This window comes from Stylophora pistillata, chromosome 10 (genome assembly GCF_964205215.1).
Source record: "Stylophora pistillata chromosome 10, jaStyPist1.2, whole genome shotgun sequence".
Lineage (NCBI taxonomy): Eukaryota > Metazoa > Cnidaria > Anthozoa > Scleractinia > Pocilloporidae > Stylophora > Stylophora pistillata.
This window is the reverse complement of record NC_142528.1, coordinates 2,633,432-2,657,332: the sequence shown is the minus strand read 5'-3', so window position 1 is coordinate 2,657,332 and position 23,901 is coordinate 2,633,432. Positions and strand designations below refer to the sequence as shown.

Genomic DNA, 23,901 nt, shown 5'->3' with positions numbered 1-23,901 from the left:
TCTATGGCAGTCTTCTAGAGAGTGTAAACTCAATTATTAGTCGTTCTGATATTGAAATGTCATAATCATCCAGTGAAGAGAAATTTAATTTCTTCGAAGCTTCAACACTTTTTTCCACCTCTAGTATACTACAGAGAAACTTAGCAGTTCAAAGAATCGATAAAGGACTCCTCCAATCGAATACAGATAAATCGAATTTATATTTTTAGTGTAAAAAAAAAAACCGCTGTGAGGTCTTGATTTTACAGTACGACGCTTTGCTTCCGCATTAGACCATGTCACAAACAATACTGCTGACCTGCGCCAGGCATCACCTGTAATCAGTGGGTGGGAATGCTACTGAAATTTCGATTGAGAGTTTCAAAAATGTTACCGGAATCGACTGCTGATAAGCAATCATTCAAAAGTGCGGTTTGAGTGACGAGCTTTAATAATGATAAAATCGAACTTAAACCATTCAACAAATTAAGCCAAAAAGCTAGCATATTTTGAATAAAAAATCTTTCTAGATTAAGTTCTGTGCATTTTTTCAAATGTTGGGTATTCAATATAAATCCTCAACTAGATTTGTAAGTTGTTCTCTGTGTGAAGAGGCTATGTGTTCCTCTGGGGGACCCTCAGGGGGTGACTGATGACGTTAACAGCTATTGTTTTTGTTTTATTATATATTTTTTTACCGATAAGTTACCCGGAAATTGATTCAAACGAACGCCAAGTACTTAGCTAGAGGGCCTTTAATCAGATAACTCTAAAAACGAAAAAGAAAAACAAGCTTTTTTTTTACTTTGAAATAGGAATATGACACGTAAAAACGATAAATTATGAGCATCTCCTGCTTAACATGGCTTCTTAAAGGTGTTGATTTCGTATTTTGCCGAAAGATTATTTTTGTAAGTACACTGAGTGATTCTGTGAGAGTATTGAAAAGATAAATAGATATTCGTTTATACAACTATGAATTTTTGTCTCATTTTAGTTTGGATTGAATTACTTACACGTTATCCTCTCCTATACCAAAATAATAGGGACTTTAAGAAACCACGACGGCGACGCCAAGGTAGACTTCGATTAAAAAATGAGTTTCTACTCTTAGTTAGAATTTCAAAAATGGATGCAGGAACTTACTGTCTCATACAGCGCCACAGCTCAACTTCAGCATGACGTATAAAGTAGCCGTTGAGTTCCAAATGGAAATTAAAATAATTTGCCGTTGCGGTTTCGGTTCGCAGACGACGCAAATTGTGGCGATTTCACGTTCAAGTTGTTTTGCATAGGACGGCTAAGAAATGTACCAAGTTTCAAAACGCACGTTCTGAGCTATTGTTCTGCCAATTAGATCTCTTTTTTTACCACGTCCTCGTTGCCGTCGCCGTCGTGGTTTCTTAAGGTCCCTAATAATTCACCTCCGCTTCGGTGAACAAATGTTAACTAGTTCCTTTTAACATCAAAGATATATTTATGATGCACGATCCTTCGCAGTAGATGGCGCTATTTATGCAATAGCGAAAATCAGGCCTGAAAAACAGCAGGCCTGTACGGGATTCGAACCACTGACCTCTGCGATACTAGTGCAGCACTCTACTAATTGGTGGTTTGCAACCAATCTCTAGAGACACAGGTAACAATGGTGAAAGGAACAAATGCTGGTGGACGAACAAACGAAGCTAATGAGATATTCATTGTTTACGTCCACCAACATGGCGGCTATGACGTAACGTGCAAACCACCTATTGAGCTAACAAGCCAACTGGGAGCAGGCCGTTAAGTTGATTCGTAATAAACCCGTGATGATAAATCAGATACAATAGATATATGAAGTTCATATGTTTTGCACTAGTATCGCAGAGGTCAGTGGTTCGAATCCCGTACAGGCCTGATTTTTTTCAGGTTTGATTTTCGCTATTGCTTAAATAGCGCTATGTACTGCGAGGATCGTGCATCATATGTATAATATTGTTGATTTAAGTTGTTGTCCTTCTCGAGAATAAAAAGAAAGGTTTGCGAACCACGCAATACTCACGATGCCGGTTTTCTCCTTCCTGGAAAAAGTCCCTCCTAGATGCAATTTAACAATCAAATGTAACTCGTTAAAATGATCAAAAGGTTTCAAATCCGAAAGTACAAAATTGTTTGAAAGTGTACCATTGAGGGCTGGTAAAAGCGAGTTCAAAGCCATCTACACAAAAACGCTTAATCAAATATAGAAAACAGATATGGAGAGAAGAAAATCATGTCTAAAATGTAAGCGTACCTCGCCTCTTCTTGATTCATCTAGAAGACCCCTACAATAGATAAAACCCAATATTTACCAAGTCAATTAAATAGCACAATTTTGGCTTACCTTGAATAGGCTCCATTAAGCTAAGAGCATTTGTTTTTGTTTTTGTTTTTGTTCTTTTGTGCGAGTCACCAATAACCAGAGGTGAATAAAACAACTGGTTTCTGTTAACTCTTTGTGACTCATGTGACAAGATAAACTGGAAAGAGAGGCTCTGCTCGTTGCCTGTGATTATAGAGATAGTTTGCAAGATCGGTCTGAGATTTATGGTTGATAGCTTAAAACAAAATCAACATGAAGAAAATGACTAACTTTGGTAATGGCTTCCTTTTTGTTGGTTCTACGGTAGATGATAAGATCGACTGCAAAAATGGATCGAGGTTCTGACCTTTCTGTAGAGAGAAACAGCAAGGTTAACAGTTTTACCCAGGGGACATTCATTGCATACCCAGGGGATATCCATTGTATACCCAGGGGACATTCATTGTATACCCATGGGACACTCCTTGTATACCCAGGGGACATCTATTGTATACCCACCGACTGAATACTTGAATCGAACTCAGTATAAGAATCAAGTAATTCACTTGTCTTTAAAGCATCGCCGGCTTACCTCCTTTTTGTGTATTGTTGTCATTGACTTGATCTTTTTACCTGCGAAAAATGCAGAATCGAGAAATTAGAACAAAAAGTATGGACTCCAACAGCTAAAACTGCAGGAGGGTGTCGGTAATATTCCTATGACAGAGAATCACGTTGGGCAAACAACCTGTCACACTTGACATTGTTTTCTGATTAGCTTAGATTGACTAATTTATCAGTCCTATAACCCCTCTTCGCTGTAAGCATGTTTCAAAAAAGCTTTTTTTCGCTCAGTAACGTCACGTTGCTTATTAATCTATTCTTCTATTGATTTCATCCTGTATTCTTTTCATTCTACCTGTGCATAGGATATATTAGTGGTGCTCACATGATTGGGCATGATCCTCCCTGTTGAGTTATGCTAATTTACATAGGTCACTTGATCTTACGCATGAAAGCGAGACTGAAACAATTTACTATAAATTTGTCCAAAAAAATCCTTATCATGCCAAACTTGCTCACCTTAGTCAGTTAGACATCTTGCATCGATTGATGCCACTTTGTAGTGTCACGTGGCCCCATACATGGAAATGAGGCTGGATTGCAAAACACGCCAAAGGTGAACACATCATCCAGGACAATAACGTTGACTCATTGTAATGCATATTAATGCTGTATGTATAGCATTTGAATGAAAAAAATAAAAGCTAAAAAGGTGTAATGATAATGTATTTCGTGTGGCTTATATAACTTTATTATGAGCGATTACTACAATCCTATTTCGCACAAATTCCAGTGGAGAGTTCATCACAGGAAACTGTGTGGTGAACAAGAACAAGAAGGTTCCCTTCTGTGCTGTTGGTGGTGATACTGCGTTGGAACACCTCAATCGATCTATGAAAGTTTCTGGTGGGCTTGTAGGAATCACTTTGAATGAGAGCGCACGAGCCAAGTTTTTCCTCATTGCCCCAGAACTAGCCCGACTCACAGCAGAAGCCAGGGCAATGGCGGGTCTCGTTCCGGAACGTGCACACCATCAAGAACTAAACTCAGCTGTTTTGACGCATGAAGATAACAGCATAAATAAGTTGACCGAGACAATCAAGACCTTCACCAATCCCTTTTCATCAGACCTTAGCACCAACACCGATCTGTACAAGTTGGTCACAAACGGTTGTGATGAATGAGAAAACGAAGAAAGATCTTGTTAATAAGAGTGAAGAAGGGAGAAAGCTATTCAGTTCTTTTGTACAAGATAGGATCAAGACAGGAAAGATCAACCTCACTTCAACCATTCTCACTGAAATCAGCAACACCAGTAAAACGACAAGGTGGCCATGCTCCCATTTATTATCGCATCACTGATTCTACCCAAATCGCCAAGGTGCCGATGAAGAAGCTTCTTGCCCATTCAAAGACCAAGGGCGAACTTACTATGTTTCTCGCAAAGACTGTGAAGGATAATGCTAATGGGAGACAAGTCGTTGTGGCATGGGGAAAGGAATGTGAGGCAACGCACAGAGACGTCAGGCATTTACAAAGTACACAAGAAGAAGCCGACACAAAGATTATTTTATATGCTCTGGATGCCTCTGCTCAAGGTGCTACGCAACTCTCTATATATTCTCCTGACACTGATGTTCTTGTTTTGGCTCTCCGACAGTATCCAGATTTGTGCTCGAACTCTTGCTTTTTTACTGGGACCTGCAGTAGTCGTAGAGTTATCAACTTGAAGTCAATTGCAGACGCCCTTGGGCCCACTAAGACGGCTGCGCTGCCAGCATCTCATGCGTTGACCGGAGCAGATGTTACTGGGAGTTTCTCTGGAAAGGGAATAGCCACTTGTTGGAATGAGTTTGATAATGGCAGTACTCCTATCTTGCAAGCTCTTGCTAACCTCGGTTGTGGGGAACAGCTAAATGACGGCACAAGAAGTGGAGTGGAACAGCTGGTTTGTCGGATGTACCAAACAAAGACAGACATCAAAACTGTCAAAGCCCTCAGATGGTCCCTCTTTAAGAAAAATCAAGCTGAGTCTGAGAGGTTGCCGCCCACACAAGCTGCTCTCCATCAAGCCATACTGAGAGCGCACTACCAGCTTCTTGTTTGGAACAACGATCAAGTAGCAAACGCAGTGTTGCCCTCACCAGAAGGCTATGGATGGCAAGATGAAGATGGAAAGTGGGTACCAGTCATGAAAAATCTTCCACCAGCTCCAGAGGCAATTATACAGCTTGTCCGATGGAAGTGCGCCAAGTCCCGTTGCTCTAACAACCGTTGTCAGTGTCATAAAGCCGGACTTGTCTGTACTGATCTCTGTCTGTGCTCTGAAGATTGCCAGAACGAGTATGCTGAGAGTGATGATGAGTATGATGAGGACGAATCGAAGTCGAACAAGAAATTCCATAGGAATGGACAACTGAACAATGTATATAGATATTCAGTAAGACTTTCATGACTGTATATATAAACTAGCAGTAGTCGCTATTTTCATTTTCTGCCCTTGTTCCAATATACATGTGAAAATGAATACATGGAACCAGTATCATAAGTTGGCAAAATTATTGATTATGTGTACAAAATAGATTCTCAAGTGGAGCCTCCGCAATATTTTCTTTATCCGTCTCGTCCCTGTGCTATGGGCCATAGGACAATGATTAGTTGAAGTTTTTATATCTAAACTCGGATAACCAGATATGTACCTGCCTAGTAGTTTTTAATACATTTGGCAAGACAAATGCCATCCTACACCTTGCTACCAGATATTTCCAGCCTCGTTTGCATGTATGGGATCACGTGACACTACAAAGTAGCACCAATCGATGCAAGATGTCTAATTAACTGACTAAGGTGAGCAAGTTTGGCATGATAAGGATTTTTTTGAACAAATGTTTGGAAAATTATGTGTTCCAGCCTCGGTTTCATGCGTAAGATCACGTGACTATGTAAATTAGCATAAATCAACAGGTAGGATCATGCCCAATTTCGTCCGTTATCAACAAAATTATGAAGAACTATGTGTTTTAGCCTCGTTTTCATGCTGGATTTCATGGGTCAGAACTTAACCCCCCCCCCTTAAAAGCGGTCTGAGCAAGTTGCAAAGCTGGCACCAAAACTTTTCATGTTTAGTAGGTCCTAATGAACACTTTTACACTAGGTGCTTGCTTTCAGCACGAACTTCACACGGGACCACATTTGCTCCCAGACTATCATGTCTTCGCGTCAATACTCCACTAAGTTTTACAAACTACGCAACCTTCTATAAACTAAAGTATGTGTGTAAATCCTGTTTTTTCCAACCTGAAAAAGATTTGTTTCATTGTCAGTTTTGCCTGCTTAGCTGTAAAGTTGATGCCAATCAAGAAATTAATGATTTATAATCTTCTGCACCAGTAATGTTGTTGTAGTCGAATAATTTTGTTTGGAATAAGGCATAAACTTGCGTCCGTGAACTAGTTTCTTTTCAAAGGGAGGGTGGCTAAAATCGCTATACATAATCACTGAATATATACAAAAGACTGCAGGGTCGCCGGGTACTTTGCTAAATTTTCCAAAACGCACCCTGTAAGGAGGCAACAAATGTATATGAATTCTGAGCGAAGTATAAAATTATACTTAAGTCACTAAGACATTCTTAACCTTTCCAAACTCAATTTAGTAGGCTTAAAAGTCAATGTTACATAGTATGAAGCAAAATCTAAAAAACTTAGGAATTCAAATGTCGTAGACCCATGAGTGGAAGGCCGAGTCAGTTCTGTAAAATTTTTCTATCTTGCTCATCCGTAATTCTGACATGAAAATATCTGTCGCAGTATGCTAATGATAGAATGCCGAATGTCTTTCATTCTCCAGCAGTGAATAATTGGATTTAATGACGAATTTACAAACATTAGTGTCTGAGAGAAAAAAATAAAGATGATATGATGCTGTGCTGCTGAAGCGATGTAGCCCAAAATTTAACCGGACAACAAGACTAGAATATATCGGCATGTAACAAACTATGAATACAAAATATAAATAGAATACGCTGACTGCAGATTTTCTCAGCTTCCTAGCATCCTCCATTCACCATTCGGTGCTGCTTGTTGAACTCAGTTCAACAAGCTGTAAGGCTTGAATTTGGTTTTTATGGCCTTTTGCTGCAAAATACAATCTGCAACTTATAATTGTTATGCAAATAAAAAACAAATACTCCAAATTACGAGGACTACAACTTTAACGTGAATCCAATTCTAGGAAACTACTGAAAATAAAAATGTCTAACAACCACGGTAAAATCACCGCACCAGCGACACACCTGTACTTCACAAGCTCCTAATATCTGAGATGAGGTTGAACAACCAAGAATCTGTCCACGCTCAGGGCCATGACACCGAGGAACGATATGTTAGAAAGTGCATGCAAATTTCCATCTAACAACTTGAGAGTAAATAGGCCATAGTACCTTGAAATCTTCAATGCAATAAATAATGGCTGGGCATTTAAACCAAAAGCAAGATCAGAGACAGCAAGACTCAGTAGTAATATTTATTAAAAGCTTCGGTAACGATGACAAAGTCTTTCTCGTGAGGTGACTTGTTAAGTTGTTCAAAACGATGGCTATCGGGACTGATAATGCGTTCAAGACAAGATTAACGATGCTCGCACTCGTCAAGTTGACTGTTCTTTCTTGCATTTCTATTCTGTACTATGTCAAACACTCTTCTGTGTTGGTGGCGAAGAGCGCTTAGTGATGAACCGCGACCACCCGACGGGGAGCTACGGATAACAACCTTTGTTGACGAAAGGCCGGTGATCAAAATTCTGTATCAGTAAGATCCGCACTAGTCCTAGTTATCTCAAAATGTTTTAATTAAAATTCGAAAAAAGCATTCGCGTCCTTTTTCTCGAATTAAAAAAAATTCTGAAATTTAAGTAAAAGAGTTTTGAATTTCCTATATTTCATGGAACGAGCCTCTACTTTACATATTGGGATTGTCTAATATGCCAATGCATAGTGGGGGCAGCGAGACTCACAACTCAGGTTTCAAAACGGGTTTCTAGAATCAAATTAAGATTATCTATTTAAACAGTGAACTGAGGGGATGACAGTCTGGAAAATTTGTTCCAATGAAGTGTGTCAGATCATCATACGTCACTGAGAAAAATGAAAGGGTTATTTTTTTCATTTTGTTTTTGTGAAAAATTGAAATGAGACCGTAACCTTACTGTAGTCCCAAGTTTCTAAGTACCAACTGATTTCCCTTCAAGAAAAAATATCTTTGTTTCAACGCAAAGATCTGAAGCATTAATACTTCCTCTGCCTAGTGGAAATGACGCAAAAGAACTTGATTACATACTTTAATCATTTCCGTCAAGAAAAACAAAAACAAAAAGTCATGTGGAGAATTGTCAGCGTAGCGTAACTGTTCTGGACATTTTTGAAAACACGACGGCTACAGGAAAAAGAATGAAACCAGTTCTAAAACGCTTGGGTATACCAATTAACTTGGGTATACCAATTAACTGATAAGCCGCTATTGAAAGAACTTCCGTAACTATCGCGTAGGAAGTTTACTCTGAACTACCATTCACTTTAATTAATGGCAACGCACTCACGATTAAAGTGTGCCTCAGAGTTTGGTCTAGCTTGACCAATAGGAACACAGTACAACTTTAAGAAGAACGACTTTCGGCTACAGGTGTGCGGAAAAACCTGCGAGGCACTGAAAACTTAAGCGATATTGATTATTCAGAATTCATCGGTGGTTCTCCGAAAGGCTAAGCCCCATTTACTCCACTTTGATAATAACTTCAGACTCAGATTGTCATCATGAAAAACGGTTTATTTAAAGGAATATTTGGATTGAGGCGCGTTGAGAAAAAAAACTTTACACCATATACGCTTTGCATGAAGTATGTCAGTGTCAGTTAAAGAAAAGTAATCACCTATGAGGCTTCAAATATGCTATCTTCATTTTCTACTGAACGTGCAAAGGTTTTATCAAACACTCAGATCCGAACACAACGAAGATTGTCACATAAACCCACTTTCAATGTTTTTTTTTAATGGCGTATTGAGCATCAGTAACCCACAAATCTAGCTGACAAAATCCGATCAAAACCAGAAGGGTATAGATAAGATTCTTATTGGAGCACTTATTAAAATTAGGATTTTTATGTATTTATGTGTCTTATGATAGAACGAAATAATTTGGATATATCAACAAAGTTGAAGTGGTAAATTGGCCACCGTAACGATTACAAAAGCTGACGTTTGGAGCGTTAGCCCTTCGTCGGAGCGAATAGAGGCATTTAAAAGTGCCTGGTTGGTCATTAGTGTGAAAAGAACTTTTGACCAAAAAATTGCCTATGTTTTTCTCGCGTTTGAATGAAATGAGCGGAGGCTGCGAAAAGATAGTGCTTGTCTCTGGATCGTTTTGAAGTAATTTAAAGTTCTTAAGAATGATGGATTTAACTGAGTGGTTGTGAGGGTGAAACGCGAGAGTGAATGGAATGCGGTCGGAATCTTCCTTATGCGACGTTTGTAGTGCTGAATGTCGATCAATAAGTTGGGCGCGGCGGTGACCCGCTTGAACGACAGAAACAGGGTAACCACGTTTATCGAAAAACTGGCACATTCACTCTGATTTGTGGTGGAAATATCGGGACCTAAACGATCCATTAAGATCACCGATCACGTTACATGCACCTCTGCCAATGTAATCTATTGCATAACTTGCACTTATTGCAAAAAGATATACATCGGTGAAACAGACAGAAGACTAGGTGACCGATTCCGAGAACACCTTCGAGACGTGGAAAGGAATGACAAGGACACATCGAAACCAGTCGCTAGACATTTTAATTTACCTAATCATCTAAGTAACATATGGCAATCTGCGGTCTTTCCTTACACTTAGGTAGCACGGAAAGCCGTAAAAACCTTGAACAAAAGCTCATCTTTCAAACCGGCAGTCTAAATCCCACAGGGATCAACGAACGCTTTTCATTCCACTAATTTATTCTTGTTTTTCTCGTTGCCATGTTCCCACCAATAACGTAGCTCCATTCTCTGCCTTTAAAAGCACACACAACCCACAATTCCTCTATTCGCTCCGACGAAGGGCTAACGCTCGAAACGTCAGCTTTTGTAATCGTTATGGTGGCCAATTTACCACTTCAACTTTGTTGATATATCCAAATTATTTCGTTACTCCCACCGACGTAGCCCCAAACAGTTTCTTTCGAAACTATCAGCCTTTATGACAGAACGCATTATTTTTCATAACGATATTTGTTATAAGTGCGGTACACAGTACTAAAAATGTACTAATTACTAAGTCAAGATTTAAGGTCACAACGCCTCAACTTTCCTGTAAATTTCTCGTAGTGTGGATGCCATGTGCTGTTCTTGTTCTTTCTTGCGAAGATCTTGTTGGCACTGATTCTGATGCCGACTTGCATGGGAATATGTTCCGTAGTACGTCCATCATGGTTTGACGAATTGGTCTTATCCTCCAACAGTAAATAACAGGATTTAATGAAGAGTTGAAAAACATAACGGTCCGTGAGTAGTGAAGGAAACTGTCTGCACTTCCATGTATTGCAATGAAAATTATACAACAATACATTGGCAAATAACAAACTAAAACTACAAGATACACATACAGTGTACTTACTGCAGATTTTCTCGGCTTTGTAGCACTCTCTACCTGGCTATGCTGTGCTACTTGCTGTACATGTAAGCTTGCCTGGATTTGGTTTCTGTGGCGTTTGATAGCTTGATATAGTCTAAAATTAACAATTGTCATGCAAACGAAACAAAGACTCCAAATTATTGCGACGAAGGAGAAGGCTGTATACGCCTTCCTCCAAATCCAAACTAGCGAAATACCCACACTTGATATCCATGTCACGATCACTGCACCAACAACGCGTTTGTTAGTCACAAGCTCCTGATATCTGAGATGAAGATGAACAGCAAGGAACCTGTCTATACTCAAAGCCATGACGCTGAGAAGTGAAGCGGTGCATAGAGCACATACGATGACCAGTAGCAGGGTGGATGCCAAGGAATTCTCCGAGGTGTTTTGCTTGGACAAAATGACAATTAGCAGGATGTACAATGGCTGAGCTAACAAACCAGCGATAAGATCAGAAACTGCAAGACTCAGGAGAAGTGTTTTGAAAGGTCCCGGTAAAGAAGAAGTTTTCCTCATCGCGTAGATTGTACAAGTGTTGAACACAGTGGTGGTGAAAGATGTTATGGCGTTCAAGACGAGATTAACGATGTACCAGACTTCCATTCTGTGGTCAAAAAGAAAACTACTGTGAGAATCGCCACAGAGAAGTTTAGAGTTAACTGACTTCCAGCTTTCTGACTGGAGATCGTCATCCCATTGATCCTGTAGTTTTCGCTCCCTTATAGCCAACGATATCACATATCACATAAAACGACCACCTGTTACTTTCTGTTCTCAAAAAATTTACGTAAAAACAGGTGAAATATTTGCTTAGCTTTATATTGCCTATACCCGGTAGTATGTGAATGACTGAACTCTCTTCAGTTCAAAGTTAATAAATGGCAAGATGAATGACCTTCTCTCCTTAAATGATTTAACGACTGGTTCATGCTTAGCGTGCGTTTATTGAAGTATAAATTGTTCCGTTTTATTTCGGAATACCTGTCACAATTTGTAATAAAATTAATAAAGCTTGTCGCACTCTGTTTTAAAAAAGCTGCCATACTTTATAACAAAGCTTGTCGCACTTTGTAACAGCTCGGTCTTTCTGTGGAAGTGCAGATAGTGTCCGTTATGGCGTAAGTCCTGTATCACCATCTTCGTCAGTATTATTAATTTTCTTATCGTAGTACTGAACCTCAAGATGCTGAGCTAATTAAGAAAAAAACAAAACAAAACAAAAAAAACAAAAAAAAAACAAAAAAAAATAGGGCGTAATAACGTAACCTATGTTCCTACCGGGATTATAACTTTCTATAATATACAACGTGCAGAAGTGGTGGGAAACTAATGAAAATAATTAAAACAGCTCGTGTTCCTTTAAAAACCTAATTTGAAAACGACGTCTTAACATTTGCTAGAAAGACTGGCCACTGGTTACTATCAATTTTGCTAACTATTTACAATCTATTAGCTATCGTTGGATCTACTTGCGCTCCGACCGTCTATACCGAGTTTATTATAAAGTAAGCCAACTTAATTTATTACAAAAGGTAATGGCGTGTTAGAAAAAAATATGACAGCTTTTTAATGACAAAGCGAGACTATTTTATTATAATGTGCGACAATTTCATTTCAAAGTGAGATGATTATTACAAAGAGCTACAGAACACGGATGCACACAGGAACTTTAGAGAGCGCCATAGAAGCTTAAAAGTTGCTCGAGGCATAGCCGACAGCGATTATAGCTTCTCTAGCTTCTCGCAGCTGAATAGGACTGGAACGTTGCAGCCAAATTTGACTGCATACGCCACGATATATCCGCGCGGCCGTAGGTATTAAGACATTTATACCATTGTAACTCAATAGGAGTGACATTGGACAAACACACGTGCTGTGTTATAATGCATTTTAGGGTATGCACTTTGTAAGAAGCATTACGGATTTTTATTTAAATCTATTTGCATACTGTTGAGCACCAAATAAACGGAATTTGTAATTCAGAATCAGAAGCAGATGTGAGTTTCTTAAGTTAGAAATACATTTATTGAGGTTTTGACAATTTGTTAACCTCGAGGTTCCCTTGCTGGACTCGTGAAATGGCTGAAATTTTGCGCAATGGAGAAAATTTTGAAACTTTTATATTACTTTAATCAGAACAATTTATTCATCATTGAAATTTTGAGCACGAGTCAGTTCGAGCGGGGGCGAGCTCACCTGCCTTTCTTAAAGATGCACAAAGAAACATTAAAAAAAGGCTGGGAGAAGAGCGTGTTTAGCGAATAGCACACCTAGTCTTAAGCTACGAATAGGGCAACACAAATGATATTTGTTAGTTCCTTCTGTTAGCATTCAATTACCGTGCATGACGAAGAAAGGAAGAGCTTATGTCAAGCTTATATCTTTTTCTATTAGCTTCCGCGATGAAATTTACTCCTTTTAAACAGAAAGAACACTAACATGTTTGTGATAATTTGTCTCTTGTCTCACCTTCACACAAGATAAAGTTGGAGCAAGTGAAACTGATCTCAATACTGATCAATTTTCTAAATGTAGGCGCGTAAATACTGAAAACTTTTCAAAATATTAAGAATCGACTTAGTTCTTTCAAGTCACTCCTATTTACCCTGAATTAAGCTCTTATCGAATAAGTTACGAAAAATTGCTTGCAATTTTCGAAAACCATACATGATAAATACCTTTCAGTTCTCAAAAACTTGAGTAAGAGTCATGTTAAACTTCAGAGTTCCGGTTATCACGGTCGTGTCTTCGTCTGAAAAGCATACTACTGTGCTTTAGGTTTATTCGTGATAGCTTACAAAAACAGCTATAAATAGCTATGGTAACAAAATGTGTTATGAGTTATCATGTCGCCGCGATAATTGGCTATTTTACCAAACAGATTGTTTTTCCATATAATGAGGAAAATGTCTGCGATTCGCTGCGTGTAAGAAGATTGATCATGAACTCATGACAAGAACAAACGATTGAAACAATTTTAGACGATGAATATTCTGCGATAAAAATCCATCACTTGATAACGAGGTTACCCTTGAGTTAATCCAATCAACAAAGTTTTTCTTTCCGGTTTTCTTTGGTTACGAGTTGCATGGGAATATGTTCCGCAGTACGTCCATAATGGTTTGACGAATTGGTCTTATCCTTCAACAGTAAATAACAGGAATCAGTAAGGATTAGAGAAGGAAATTGTCTGCACTTTTACGTCTTACAATGAAAATAATGCTACAAATGACAAACTAAAAGTACAAGATGTACTTACAGTGTACTGACTGCAGATTTTCTTGGCTTTGTAGCACTTTCTTTGTGGCTATGCTGTTCTACTTGCTGTACCTATAAGTGAGCGTAAAGTTGGTTTCTGTGCCGTTTTATAGCTTGATATAATCTAAAATTAACAATTGTGATGTAAACGAAACAAAGACTCCAAATTATTGCGACAAAGCAGAAAGCTGTTCATGCCTTCCCCCAAGTCCAAACTAGTGAAATACCAACACCTGATATCCACATTAGAGACCTTAAGTAAACCACGACGGCGACGGCAACGAGGACGTGGAAAAACCAAAAAACCCAGTTAGCAGAACAATAGCTCCGCACGTGTATTTTAAAACTTAGTACATTTCTTAGCCGTCCTTTGCAAAACAACAACGTGAGATCACCAAACTTTGCGTCGTCTTTGAACCGAAACCGTGATGGCAAATTATTTTGATTTCCATTTAGAACTCAACGCTACTTTTATACGTTATGTTGAGGTTGAGTTGTGGCGCCGTATGAGATGGTAAATACATGCAGCCATTTCCGAAATTCTGATTAAAAATAGAAATTCATGTTTTAATCGACGTCTTCCTTGGCGTTGCCGTCCTAACTGCTTAAGGTCCCTAATAAGATCATTGCACCAACAAGGCTCCTGATATCTGAGATGGAGATGAGCAGTCAGGAAACTGTCTAGACTCAAAGCCATGACGCCGAAATGTGAAGCGGTGCACAGAGTACATATCATGACCAGTAGTGGGGTGGATGCCAAGGTATCGCCGTCTGCGGTGTTTTGCTTGGACCGAATGACAATAAGTAGGATATATAATGGCTGAGCTAACAAACCAGCGATAAGGTCAGAAACTGCTTGCGAAACACTATTTGCAGAAAGTATATGCAAAAAAGCCGAGATTAAATGTTTTCATTTCATGGGCTTGAAATCTTTAAGAAAACATTAAAATCCAGCTGAAATGCGATGCGTTTTGCAAAATTTGGCCAAAAAGTGAAAAGTGTGAGCTCTTGTAGAGCTCAACTCAGGCTTAAAAACAAGTCGGGTGCGAGTGATCAGTGAACCAGTCTGTCAGCCAGTCATACGCCAGTCAGTAAGCAATAAGTCCTTCAGTGAACCAGTCAGTTAGCCAGATAGTCAACCAGTCACTCAGCTGGTCAGGTACCATTGAGTCAGTGAGTCAGTTAGTCAGTGACTCAGTGAGTCAGTGAGTCAGTTAGTCAGTGAGTCAGTGACTCAGTGAGTCAGTCAGTCAGTCAGCCAGTCAGTTCCCCAGTCAGTTAGCCAATCAGTCACCACTCGGTCAGTAAATCAGTTAGCCAATCAGATAGCCTTGAGGTGCCGGTGAGACACTCAACCAATTAGTCAGACAGTCAGTCGCCATTAACTCAATCAGTCAGTCAGCCAGTCAGTCAACAAGTCAGTCAGCCAGTCAAGTACCAGTGAATCAGCCAGCCAGTATAAGACAACCGTTTAATTAGCCAGTCGCCAGTCGCTAGCCAGTCAGGCACCAGTCTATTAGCCAGTCAGTCAACAGTCCGTCAGCAAGGCAGTCAACCAGTCAGTCAAGGACTTTGAAAGGAGTCGGTAAGGATGAAGTTGTCCTTATCGCGTGAAATCTTGGACTTGATGGCGGTGAAGGATTTCAAGGCGTTCAAGACGAGATTAACGATGTACGAGACTTCCATTCTGTGGTCGTAAAGAAAACTGCTGTGAGCGTTGCCACAGAGATGTTTACAGTACTGTCTCCAGCACCGTTCTCGGGCTGATGAACATGGTCCGCTTTAATGATGAACAGCTGCTCACAGAAATTATTCTTAAGAATTGGTTTTGTTTGCTTGATACTAAAATTACCGCACCCTTTTATCTGCTGATACCACGTCAAGTCTATGCCTTTTTCTATCCTCACAAAATCAAGATCAACAGGAGAAGTTTCTGTAGTTTTTCCATCGCTAATATCTTATAATATTTCAATGACTGTTTTTCCTCTTTCTTTTTGAATGAAGTTTGTCAAATTCAGTTTGTACTTCAGAGTAGGAATCAAATAGTGGACTGAAATTTTCGAAAGTTAGGATTACATTTAAATGTCTTTTGTATGTTATTTTCACGAGTTTGTGGGAAAACTTAATCATGAGAAAAAGAGAATAATTCTGAACTGTTTTATTTTCCCTAAAATCATATTATTCATCGCAGCCGATTGTGAGTACTAGTAAATTCAATCAAGGGCGGGTTCACCTGCCCTACTTAAAATTAGCTTTTTCCAATGAATAAACAATCGCCGCCCGAAACCCATTAAGAAAGCTTTAGGAAAGAGTGTACTGAGAGAAGAAGTGCACTTTGGCTTAAGTCAACTACTATACGTTTATTGCATTCTTTTTGTATATCTGTATCAGTGGCCAAAGACGAGGAAGAAAACTTTCAAACTCATAATTATTATTTCTGCTTTAATTAAGTTTGCTCCATTAAAGACATTTCTCGGAAGAGGAACGTGTTGTGACGTTTTTAACATAATTTATATTTTGGTTCATTGACATCTCTGTCGATTGCAGTATAAAAGTCCTTTTTTTCTTCTCAGTCGAATTGCGAGTGAACTGAGCATATATTTAAGAGAATACTCATAATTATTATTTCTGCTTTAATTAAGTTTGCTCCATTAAGACATTTCTCGGAAGAGGAGCCTGTTGTGACGTTTTTAAGATAATTTATGTTTTGGTTCATTGACATCTCTGTCGCTTGCAGTATAAAAGTCCTTTTTTCTTCTCAGTCCAATTGCGAGTAAACTGAGTATATATTTAAGAGAATACATTTTTATGTTTTCGTAGTGATAGCAAGAAAGTATATTATCTGGATGAAATTAATCATTTTCCTTTTCAGGGCAACTTTCGATTTAAATGATTTTTATGGTCTTTTTATTTACTCAGGGAGTGAAACTGATTTGAATGCGGAACAAGCTTTTTCTATATTTGGACTTTAGTAGACACTACTGTCTGCCCTATTAAACATTCATGAAGCTGCGGGAAGTTTTCGAAAATATACACCTAATAGATATTTTCTCAAGACGACCTGAACGGATATCATCACCCGCTCAGGATGTTCAGGTGCCTATCATTGTCGCTGACAACAAAACGTCCTTCTAAGCACGCTCATTCGCCTCACTATATTATGAAATGTTACTCCTGGGTTCTAGGGCTCTTCTTAGACTTTCTCAGTCTTTTTTTCTGTTTAATGTGATCGCGGCAGCTTTATTCAGTTAAATTATGGGATTTACTCTGTATATTAACTTTTTATGTGTTTTTTTTTTTTTTTTTTAAACTATGTTGGGTGTTCATTTTCGGGTAAAATAGTTGAGTGATCAGTTTTAGTTCGGCTTTTTCTACGATGAAAGAATTTTACAGACTAGACAAGCCCCGCGCTATTTATTCAGAGAAAAAGGATTAATTGGTCTCCGAATGCATTTATGATATACGTATGTGAAGTAGATTATGATGGCTGCACACGTCGAGATCGATTTTTCAGCGGAAATAATCAACCTCACTTTTCTGCCCCTTGGAAACACTTATGGCAGGGACAGTCACACTCAGACGATAGTAATCTGAGCGCACATTCTACTGAAAAACACGAGGGTAGTGCGTGTGTTATACTGCGGGTTTTTATTCTGCGATTCAGTTTTCCATGAAAGTAAATGACTCATATTTTGAGTAAGGGATAATTTGTTCTTCCATAATATATATGGGCTTTCGATTGAGGCTCTATTCAGCTGTAAGAAAATAAACAAAATACCGTTTTTACTTCAAAATATTTAATAATTTTCTTAGTGATCTTAGAAACAGGCTTGTAAGGATGAAAGCGTACTCTTTGCATTTCCCTAACTCAGTATATATCGCGCTCTACTTTTATGTATCGAGCACTGTAAAACGGAAAAATCGAAATGCAGACTTCTTAATAATATTTTTGTGTGGGAAGAGGGTTGTTTGGTATAATAAGCGGTGGGCTGTGTAGGCGGAGAGTTGGCTTGAATGTCAATAAACTGCGGGTATGTTTGGTCAATTTAAACCGAAATATTTTGTAAGGATGGGTGCCATTCACAAAACCTAAAAACAAACGAAACAAAGGGGTGCATTACTCATAACTGAAGAAATTTGATCCAACTATGATCACTAAGTCCTCTGGGGTAATTAAAACCGAATAACATTTTCAAGGCCCGTCTAAACGCACGCAACATTTCAACGCAACATTGTTGGATCGTGCGATAAAAAATGTTGTGAAGAACCTGGCCAAACGAGAGAAATATTTTGCAACATCCAAAAATGTGGCACCAAAAATTTGACCGCTTCAAACAACACCAACCAACAATTTAATGGGCTGGCCAAAGGTGTGGAACACGTTGCGCGCAACAACGTTGCAAGATCTTGCGTTAAATTTTGATAGCGTTTGGCCGAGCCTAAGTTTCATGATGATTCTGATTTTTACATAATCGATGCCAAATAAAGACTTTTCTAAATACAAATGTTCTAGGCATTATCCGGTTAGTGGGTTTCCTCTTATTTGTTTATGTCCAATAACTGCTGCGAGAACTACGAGACGTGTGTGTATCTAATCTCATTTGGATTCGTTTAAGAAGGAAGGGTCAGATAATATATTCTGGATCTTTATTTGTTTAATGATTTGTGAACCCGAAGTGTAAAACAACCTTTAAAAAAGCGTAAATTGAAAATATAAAAGCTTCCACTGGAGGAAAAGCGACAGAATTGAAAAAAAAAAAACACTTTCCCTGAATTCATTTCGTCAGGGAGTTGTCGGCGTCTACTGTGGAAGCAACTAAAAGGTCAATTCAAAGTTTAATTATATGGTTTTTGGCTGAGCGACAACGCTGTATCAGTCAAAAGTTCTTTGTCTTTCCATCGATGCAAAATTACTGAGCCATGAGGTGGTTTTTGCTTGTTTTTTTTTTTTATGTGATAGCTCTCTAATATATTGTAGAACTAGAAAACGTAGATAGCTGAAGCTCTTTATTCTAATTCCAATTATCACCATGCTTAACATTTGTATTCAAATTACGTAGAAATTTCCTTTTAAGATATGTACGATAGCAACCGTCACGCTTTGATGTGTTCCTTTTCATGTTGCATCTAAATTAGGCTATCATAAATACAAAGCACTTCTTTTCTGTGCCAATGTCATTAGCAGAGGAGCAACAGCAAAAATTGCACCAATATTCTCGTTTAGACAGGCTCCCTACGGTGATTTTTTCCTTATTACTAGAGATCAATTTTGAATATTACAAGTAAACCATTTTATTACTACTTTATGCAGGCTGTTAGTTCAAAAAGCTTATCAAGTTGTGTTATTGTATCCACTCACATAATAACTGTCAGGTGCAATAGCCATAGGAGTTCGACTTTTTATTTTTCTGTGTCGCTCACTTTCCGCACAGGTGTATATTTTTGAGAGTGTTAATGATGGTGTGTCGAATGTGCCTCATACTCCAACAGTAAATAATGGGGTTTAGCGATGAATTCATACACACAAGAGTCCAACTGTAAAGCCTAAAAGTTTTCAAAGCAACGCTACGCTCGTTAGTGGCAGTAGTAGCAATACTAGTGCAGTATTCAGGCAAATTACAGACCAAGTACACAAGATACACGTAAAATGTAGTAATAGCAATTTTCCTTATCCTTGCGGTTTGTTCCATGTCACCGTCATCCTGCTCGGCTCGCCGCACTTGCAAGGACTGAATTTCCCTCGTGTGGCGCCGTACAGCAAAATAAATCCTGCAGTAAACTAATCCTGTGCACATAAAACAGAACCCAAGGACAACAGGAAGGAAAATCACAAGGGAGGGGGGTATCCAAAAATGTCCAGATACTCCAAGAAATACACTGAACATCCAGATTGATATCGCAGCCAAAACAGAGTGTCTGTGGGTGATAAGCTCCTGATATCTGAGATGAAGATGTACAGCCAGGAATCTGTCCATGCTGAGGGCGAAAACAGTGAGAATTGAAACTATGGAGAGGGTATCCGCGATGGCAAGCATGGCTTTATTTGTTGATTCGTCAACAGGATCGGCGCTTTTCAACCCTCTAACTAAAAGCACAACGTAATAAGGTTGTACAAATATACCAACACCAAGATCTGAGATAGCAAGACTCAGTAGAAATGTTCTTAACGGCCCCGGTAGCGACGAGGTTTTTCTCATTGCGTAAATTGTTATGATGTTCAATGTGATGGCGGTGTAGGATAACAATGCGTTGAGCACACAATTGGCGACCATTGATGAACGATCGGGACCCTCAGCGCTTGTCATTGTTTAGGACGCAGGTGAAGACCAAACGCGTGGATAGTCGAACAGAAGACTAACAGTGGACAAAATGGTAACTTCTCGAGAACGAAAGCAGCTTTAAATTATCTATGACTTCCCGGCGATCTTGACTGATGAATTTTGATATTAATTGCCATCTACCAAACCATTTGGGGGCCTACCTCCCATGATCCTGCAAATATAAATTTGGGAAAACCTTTTTCTCGTAATATGCCCTCCAAGTACGATGTTTATAAAGCAAGGGAGAAGGCCAGTTGATGAAGACTTTGAGATTTTTTATTTCTCGCTTGTTTTTGTTTTATATGAACAGCGGAAAATGAAATGAAAATCGAATTGCCTTTTGAATTTACATAATGACAACAAGGTCAGTTTGAATTCTCTTACGCGGAAGTATTTCGTAAGGTTGAATTTCCATTGAAAACCCATTCTGTTTATAAACAATGATAATCGATCACTATACGCGATAAATTTGCTGAAACCGGCAGTTTCAAAAGCGAGATTCACTGACTTTGATGGTCAGATGGTCTATGCAAATTTGTTATGCCCCGATAATCGATAGTTTTACGCGATAAATTTACTGAAAATCGATGACAGTTTCAAAAGCGGATTCATTGACTCTGATGGTCAGATGGTCTACAAATTTGATATGCCACGTTTATTCCAAGTTAGAACAAAAGTCAAAATCAATTAGACAATAAGGGTACCTTTGTCCTGATCCCTAAACTGATCACATGGAGGCTTTTTCAAGTGCAACTATGTTCCATTTTAGATGTAGAAATTTTCAGAAGAGTTTATAATAGTTTGATGTGCATGAACAATATTTCCGCGTAAGATCACTGAAACTTAAAGATGTTCTGACAGATGGTTTAAATGTTTTGAGTTGTAAAGTCATATATAACTCAGTTTTGATTGATCTCCACAGTGAAATGTATTATGATTTTTAGGTAGTTTGGTCTGGTGGTCCGGCTCCAGGGTTGAGGAAGTTTATACAAAGTCTTTCAAGGAGTATGCAAGACTATGTCATGTTAAACGTCACTCTTTTGTATTAAAAAAAACAGTATATCGTTGTGATCTCGCTCACTTGTAACTTTGGAGCTTCTGAATTGTTTTCCTCTTCACACGACCCAACAAGTATCTTCAAATATGGAAAATTCTGGCAAAATAATTAATTTTAGAAGCAACCTTTCAACGTCCTTAAGGTATCGCACTACTTTTATTTTGAATTTACTCGAGCTCAAATTAATTGACCATCTTCGCAGATAAAAATATCTGAAACAATTAGCTTTCTTTCAGTGACTGAGCAAGTGTAATTTATCGCATCCTGCTGTTTCTAATTGACCTGTAAAGTGGGCGGAGTTTTCTAATCTTGCCCGCGTTAGAGTGTTGCTAGCACATCCAAGCTTAAAAAAATATCAATCTTCGCAAATTCACCAGTATTGAGAAGACTATATGCAATAAAACGCGACCAATATCATTTATTTGTTTTGTTGGAGATGAACGAATGCAAACAATCATAAGTTTCAGTGGACTTAAATGAGGGTGCAAAAGATTAACATCTTGTTCAGAAATTGATAAACAATCAGTCGTGTGTTCATTTGGCATGTCGGAAGATCAAAGGAGACCTAAACGGAGGCATTAGCATAATAACCTCAGAATTGGTAAATTTTGTCTTGAAACAGAGTGTATTGAGTTTCACGCCTTGTACCATACCCAAATTCTGCCAAAACTACTTTGTTTCATTAAAACCCTCCAAGGTTTGAGAGTGTCCGGGTTTTAACTGCGTATTGTTCTTTTTAAAGACAGAATGGCCCCTAAGTGTAATAGCCTGTCGACTGAATTCATATTAAAAAATCGATAACATTCACCGTGAATGTGTGCTTAAGCCTCGTAGTGTGTTTCTCGTACAGACACGCTACCCAATCTTAGATGATTGTTTTTTTTTCTTCCTTTTTCTTGCGTTGTTTTGAGAGTTTCTGGGTTTTAACTGCGTATTGTTCTTTTTAAAGACAGAATGGCCCTTAAGTGTAATAGCCTGTCGACTGAATTCATATTAAAAAATCGATAACGTTCACCGTGAATGTGTGCTTAAGCCTCGTAGTGTGTTTCTCGTACAGACATGCTACCCACTCTTAGATGATTGTTTTTTTTTTCTTCCTTTTTCTTGTGTTGTTATCGCGTACCTTTTTAATGCATATTAAAAATGTAAGGTTTACCTACGAGTATCAGCCCCTGATCAGTTCGTCAGCATAATAATTATCAACTATGATGATTCTCTGATCGATCCGCTTGAGCAGTTGTATTTAAATGAGAACGTGACTCTTCCCTGTATTTTGTCCGATCAGTGGGTTGACAAAATTCTGAAGGTTATTCTACAAGAGGAAGGTCAATTAGGCGCCGTACCACATAACCGTTGACTATTTTCAGTAGGTAATACGGAAATGCCTTGGTTAGTTAAGAAATAGCACAAGATCATGATGATAATCACAAAGATTTACAATTCATTGGCCCTCCAACTAAAAAAATTATATAATAAATACAAGATACAAATGCAAAAAACCATGTATAGAATGATATAAACCACTAAAGATATGGTCGATGCTCTTTAAGACAACTGATTTCAAGTCTACAAAGAATTAAGCTCAATGAATGTATTAAAACTAACCAAAGGTCATTGCAAGTTGACAAAGCTCCGAAACAAGTAGAATTTCCAAGTTGTGGATTGTTCCATTATCTTAGCAAGTAGTGACTTCCTGCCGCCTTTAGTGTAACAATTGAATTTTGGACAAGAACCACTCGTAAGTATACTGCATCAAAAAGAAAGGACATGCCTTTTATTTCTTTACGCATGCTCGTGGCCAATGGGGGAAGTAAAATTATTCTCAACCACAGCCGTTGATTTTAACTGGCCCGTCGAATAATATAATTGAAGTGTAGGCGATTGTGGTTTCCTCCGCACAACATATTCCATCTTTTGGTTAGCACACAAATATGAATGAATTTGCTTATTGCTTTAAGAGCTTTTGATTACATCAGTTGTTGTCGGTAGCAAAAGTACTTGCATGGACGGAATCATTTGATGGATATGCCAGAGATCTGGAAAAATAATCCTTTCGGATCCGGGTTGTAGTGATTGCCGAGTTGCATGATGTGATATTTTATGCCTGAGTTTAGTTTCTATTCATATACGTTATGTTTGTGTAATGCCTTTAAGATTATTACCTCTCAGTTTTCCCAGTGGCCATGGTGGGGAAGTTAAAAGAGTCACTAACAATATAATTACATGATAAATAGTGAAAATTTTTAAATAAGCTTTAGTTAGAACTTTGTGTGACTCTCATTACAACCAATGCAAGGTCAGAAGGGCGATAAGGCACCAAATTCTGGCAAAACTTCTTATCAAGCTCGGTTGCCATAGGATCATTAGTTATACTGTGTAAATACTCACCTTCCAAATTTGGTTCCGAATCTAAGAAATTGTTAAGGCGTTTGAAAACAGAGACTGTTAAGAGGGCCTCACGAGTTTGATCTCAGCGAGTTAAAATCAGTAAATTGGGAATATAAATCCTGCTTTTCAAAATTTCGAGTCGTAAGTTTACGACTTAGATCTGTTAGCAGCATTCAAATTAGAATGTAACTACCTTGGCTAGAAAACGGATGGCAATATTAAAAGTGGATGGCTTCTAGTTTTCTACTAATAATATATGTCACCTTTGACAAAAGGGTTTACCATGTCTATTGACAAGCAATCTGTCAAAATCAACACCCACTCAACTTCCTT

At 38.5% G+C, this 23,901-nt stretch overlaps 2 protein-coding genes and 1 long non-coding RNA gene across 3 annotated transcripts; all 3 read right to left on the bottom strand.

Moving 5' to 3' along the window:
* Window positions 1–1,953: 1,953 nt before the first annotated feature.
* On the bottom strand, window positions 1,954–2,636 carry LOC148721346 (uncharacterized). Its single transcript, XR_015992221.1, has 3 exons — window positions 2,591–2,636; window positions 2,252–2,282; window positions 1,954–2,055 (listed from the first exon to the last, which is right to left on the bottom strand). It is a non-coding gene; the product is annotated as an uncharacterized LOC148721346 (long non-coding RNA).
* A 6,092-nt stretch (window positions 2,637–8,728) lies between these two features.
* On the bottom strand, window positions 8,729–13,419 carry LOC148721345 (melanocyte-stimulating hormone receptor-like). The gene is made up of 2 exons (XM_088734611.1): window positions 13,224–13,419; window positions 8,729–11,149 (listed from the first exon to the last, which is right to left on the bottom strand). The coding sequence occupies exon 2, from the start codon at window positions 11,146–11,148 to the stop codon at window positions 10,207–10,209; it is 942 nt and encodes a 313-aa protein (XP_088590737.1). The 5' UTR covers window position 11,149; window positions 13,224–13,419; the 3' UTR covers window positions 8,729–10,206.
* Window positions 13,420–19,220: 5,801 nt separating this feature from the next.
* LOC148721344 (dopamine receptor 1-like) lies at window positions 19,221–20,108 on the bottom strand. The gene has a single exon (XM_088736133.1). It carries the CDS (start codon window positions 20,106–20,108, stop codon window positions 19,221–19,223), a length of 888 nt encoding a protein of 295 aa, XP_088592259.1.
* Between the last annotated feature and the right edge of the window lie 3,793 nt (window positions 20,109–23,901).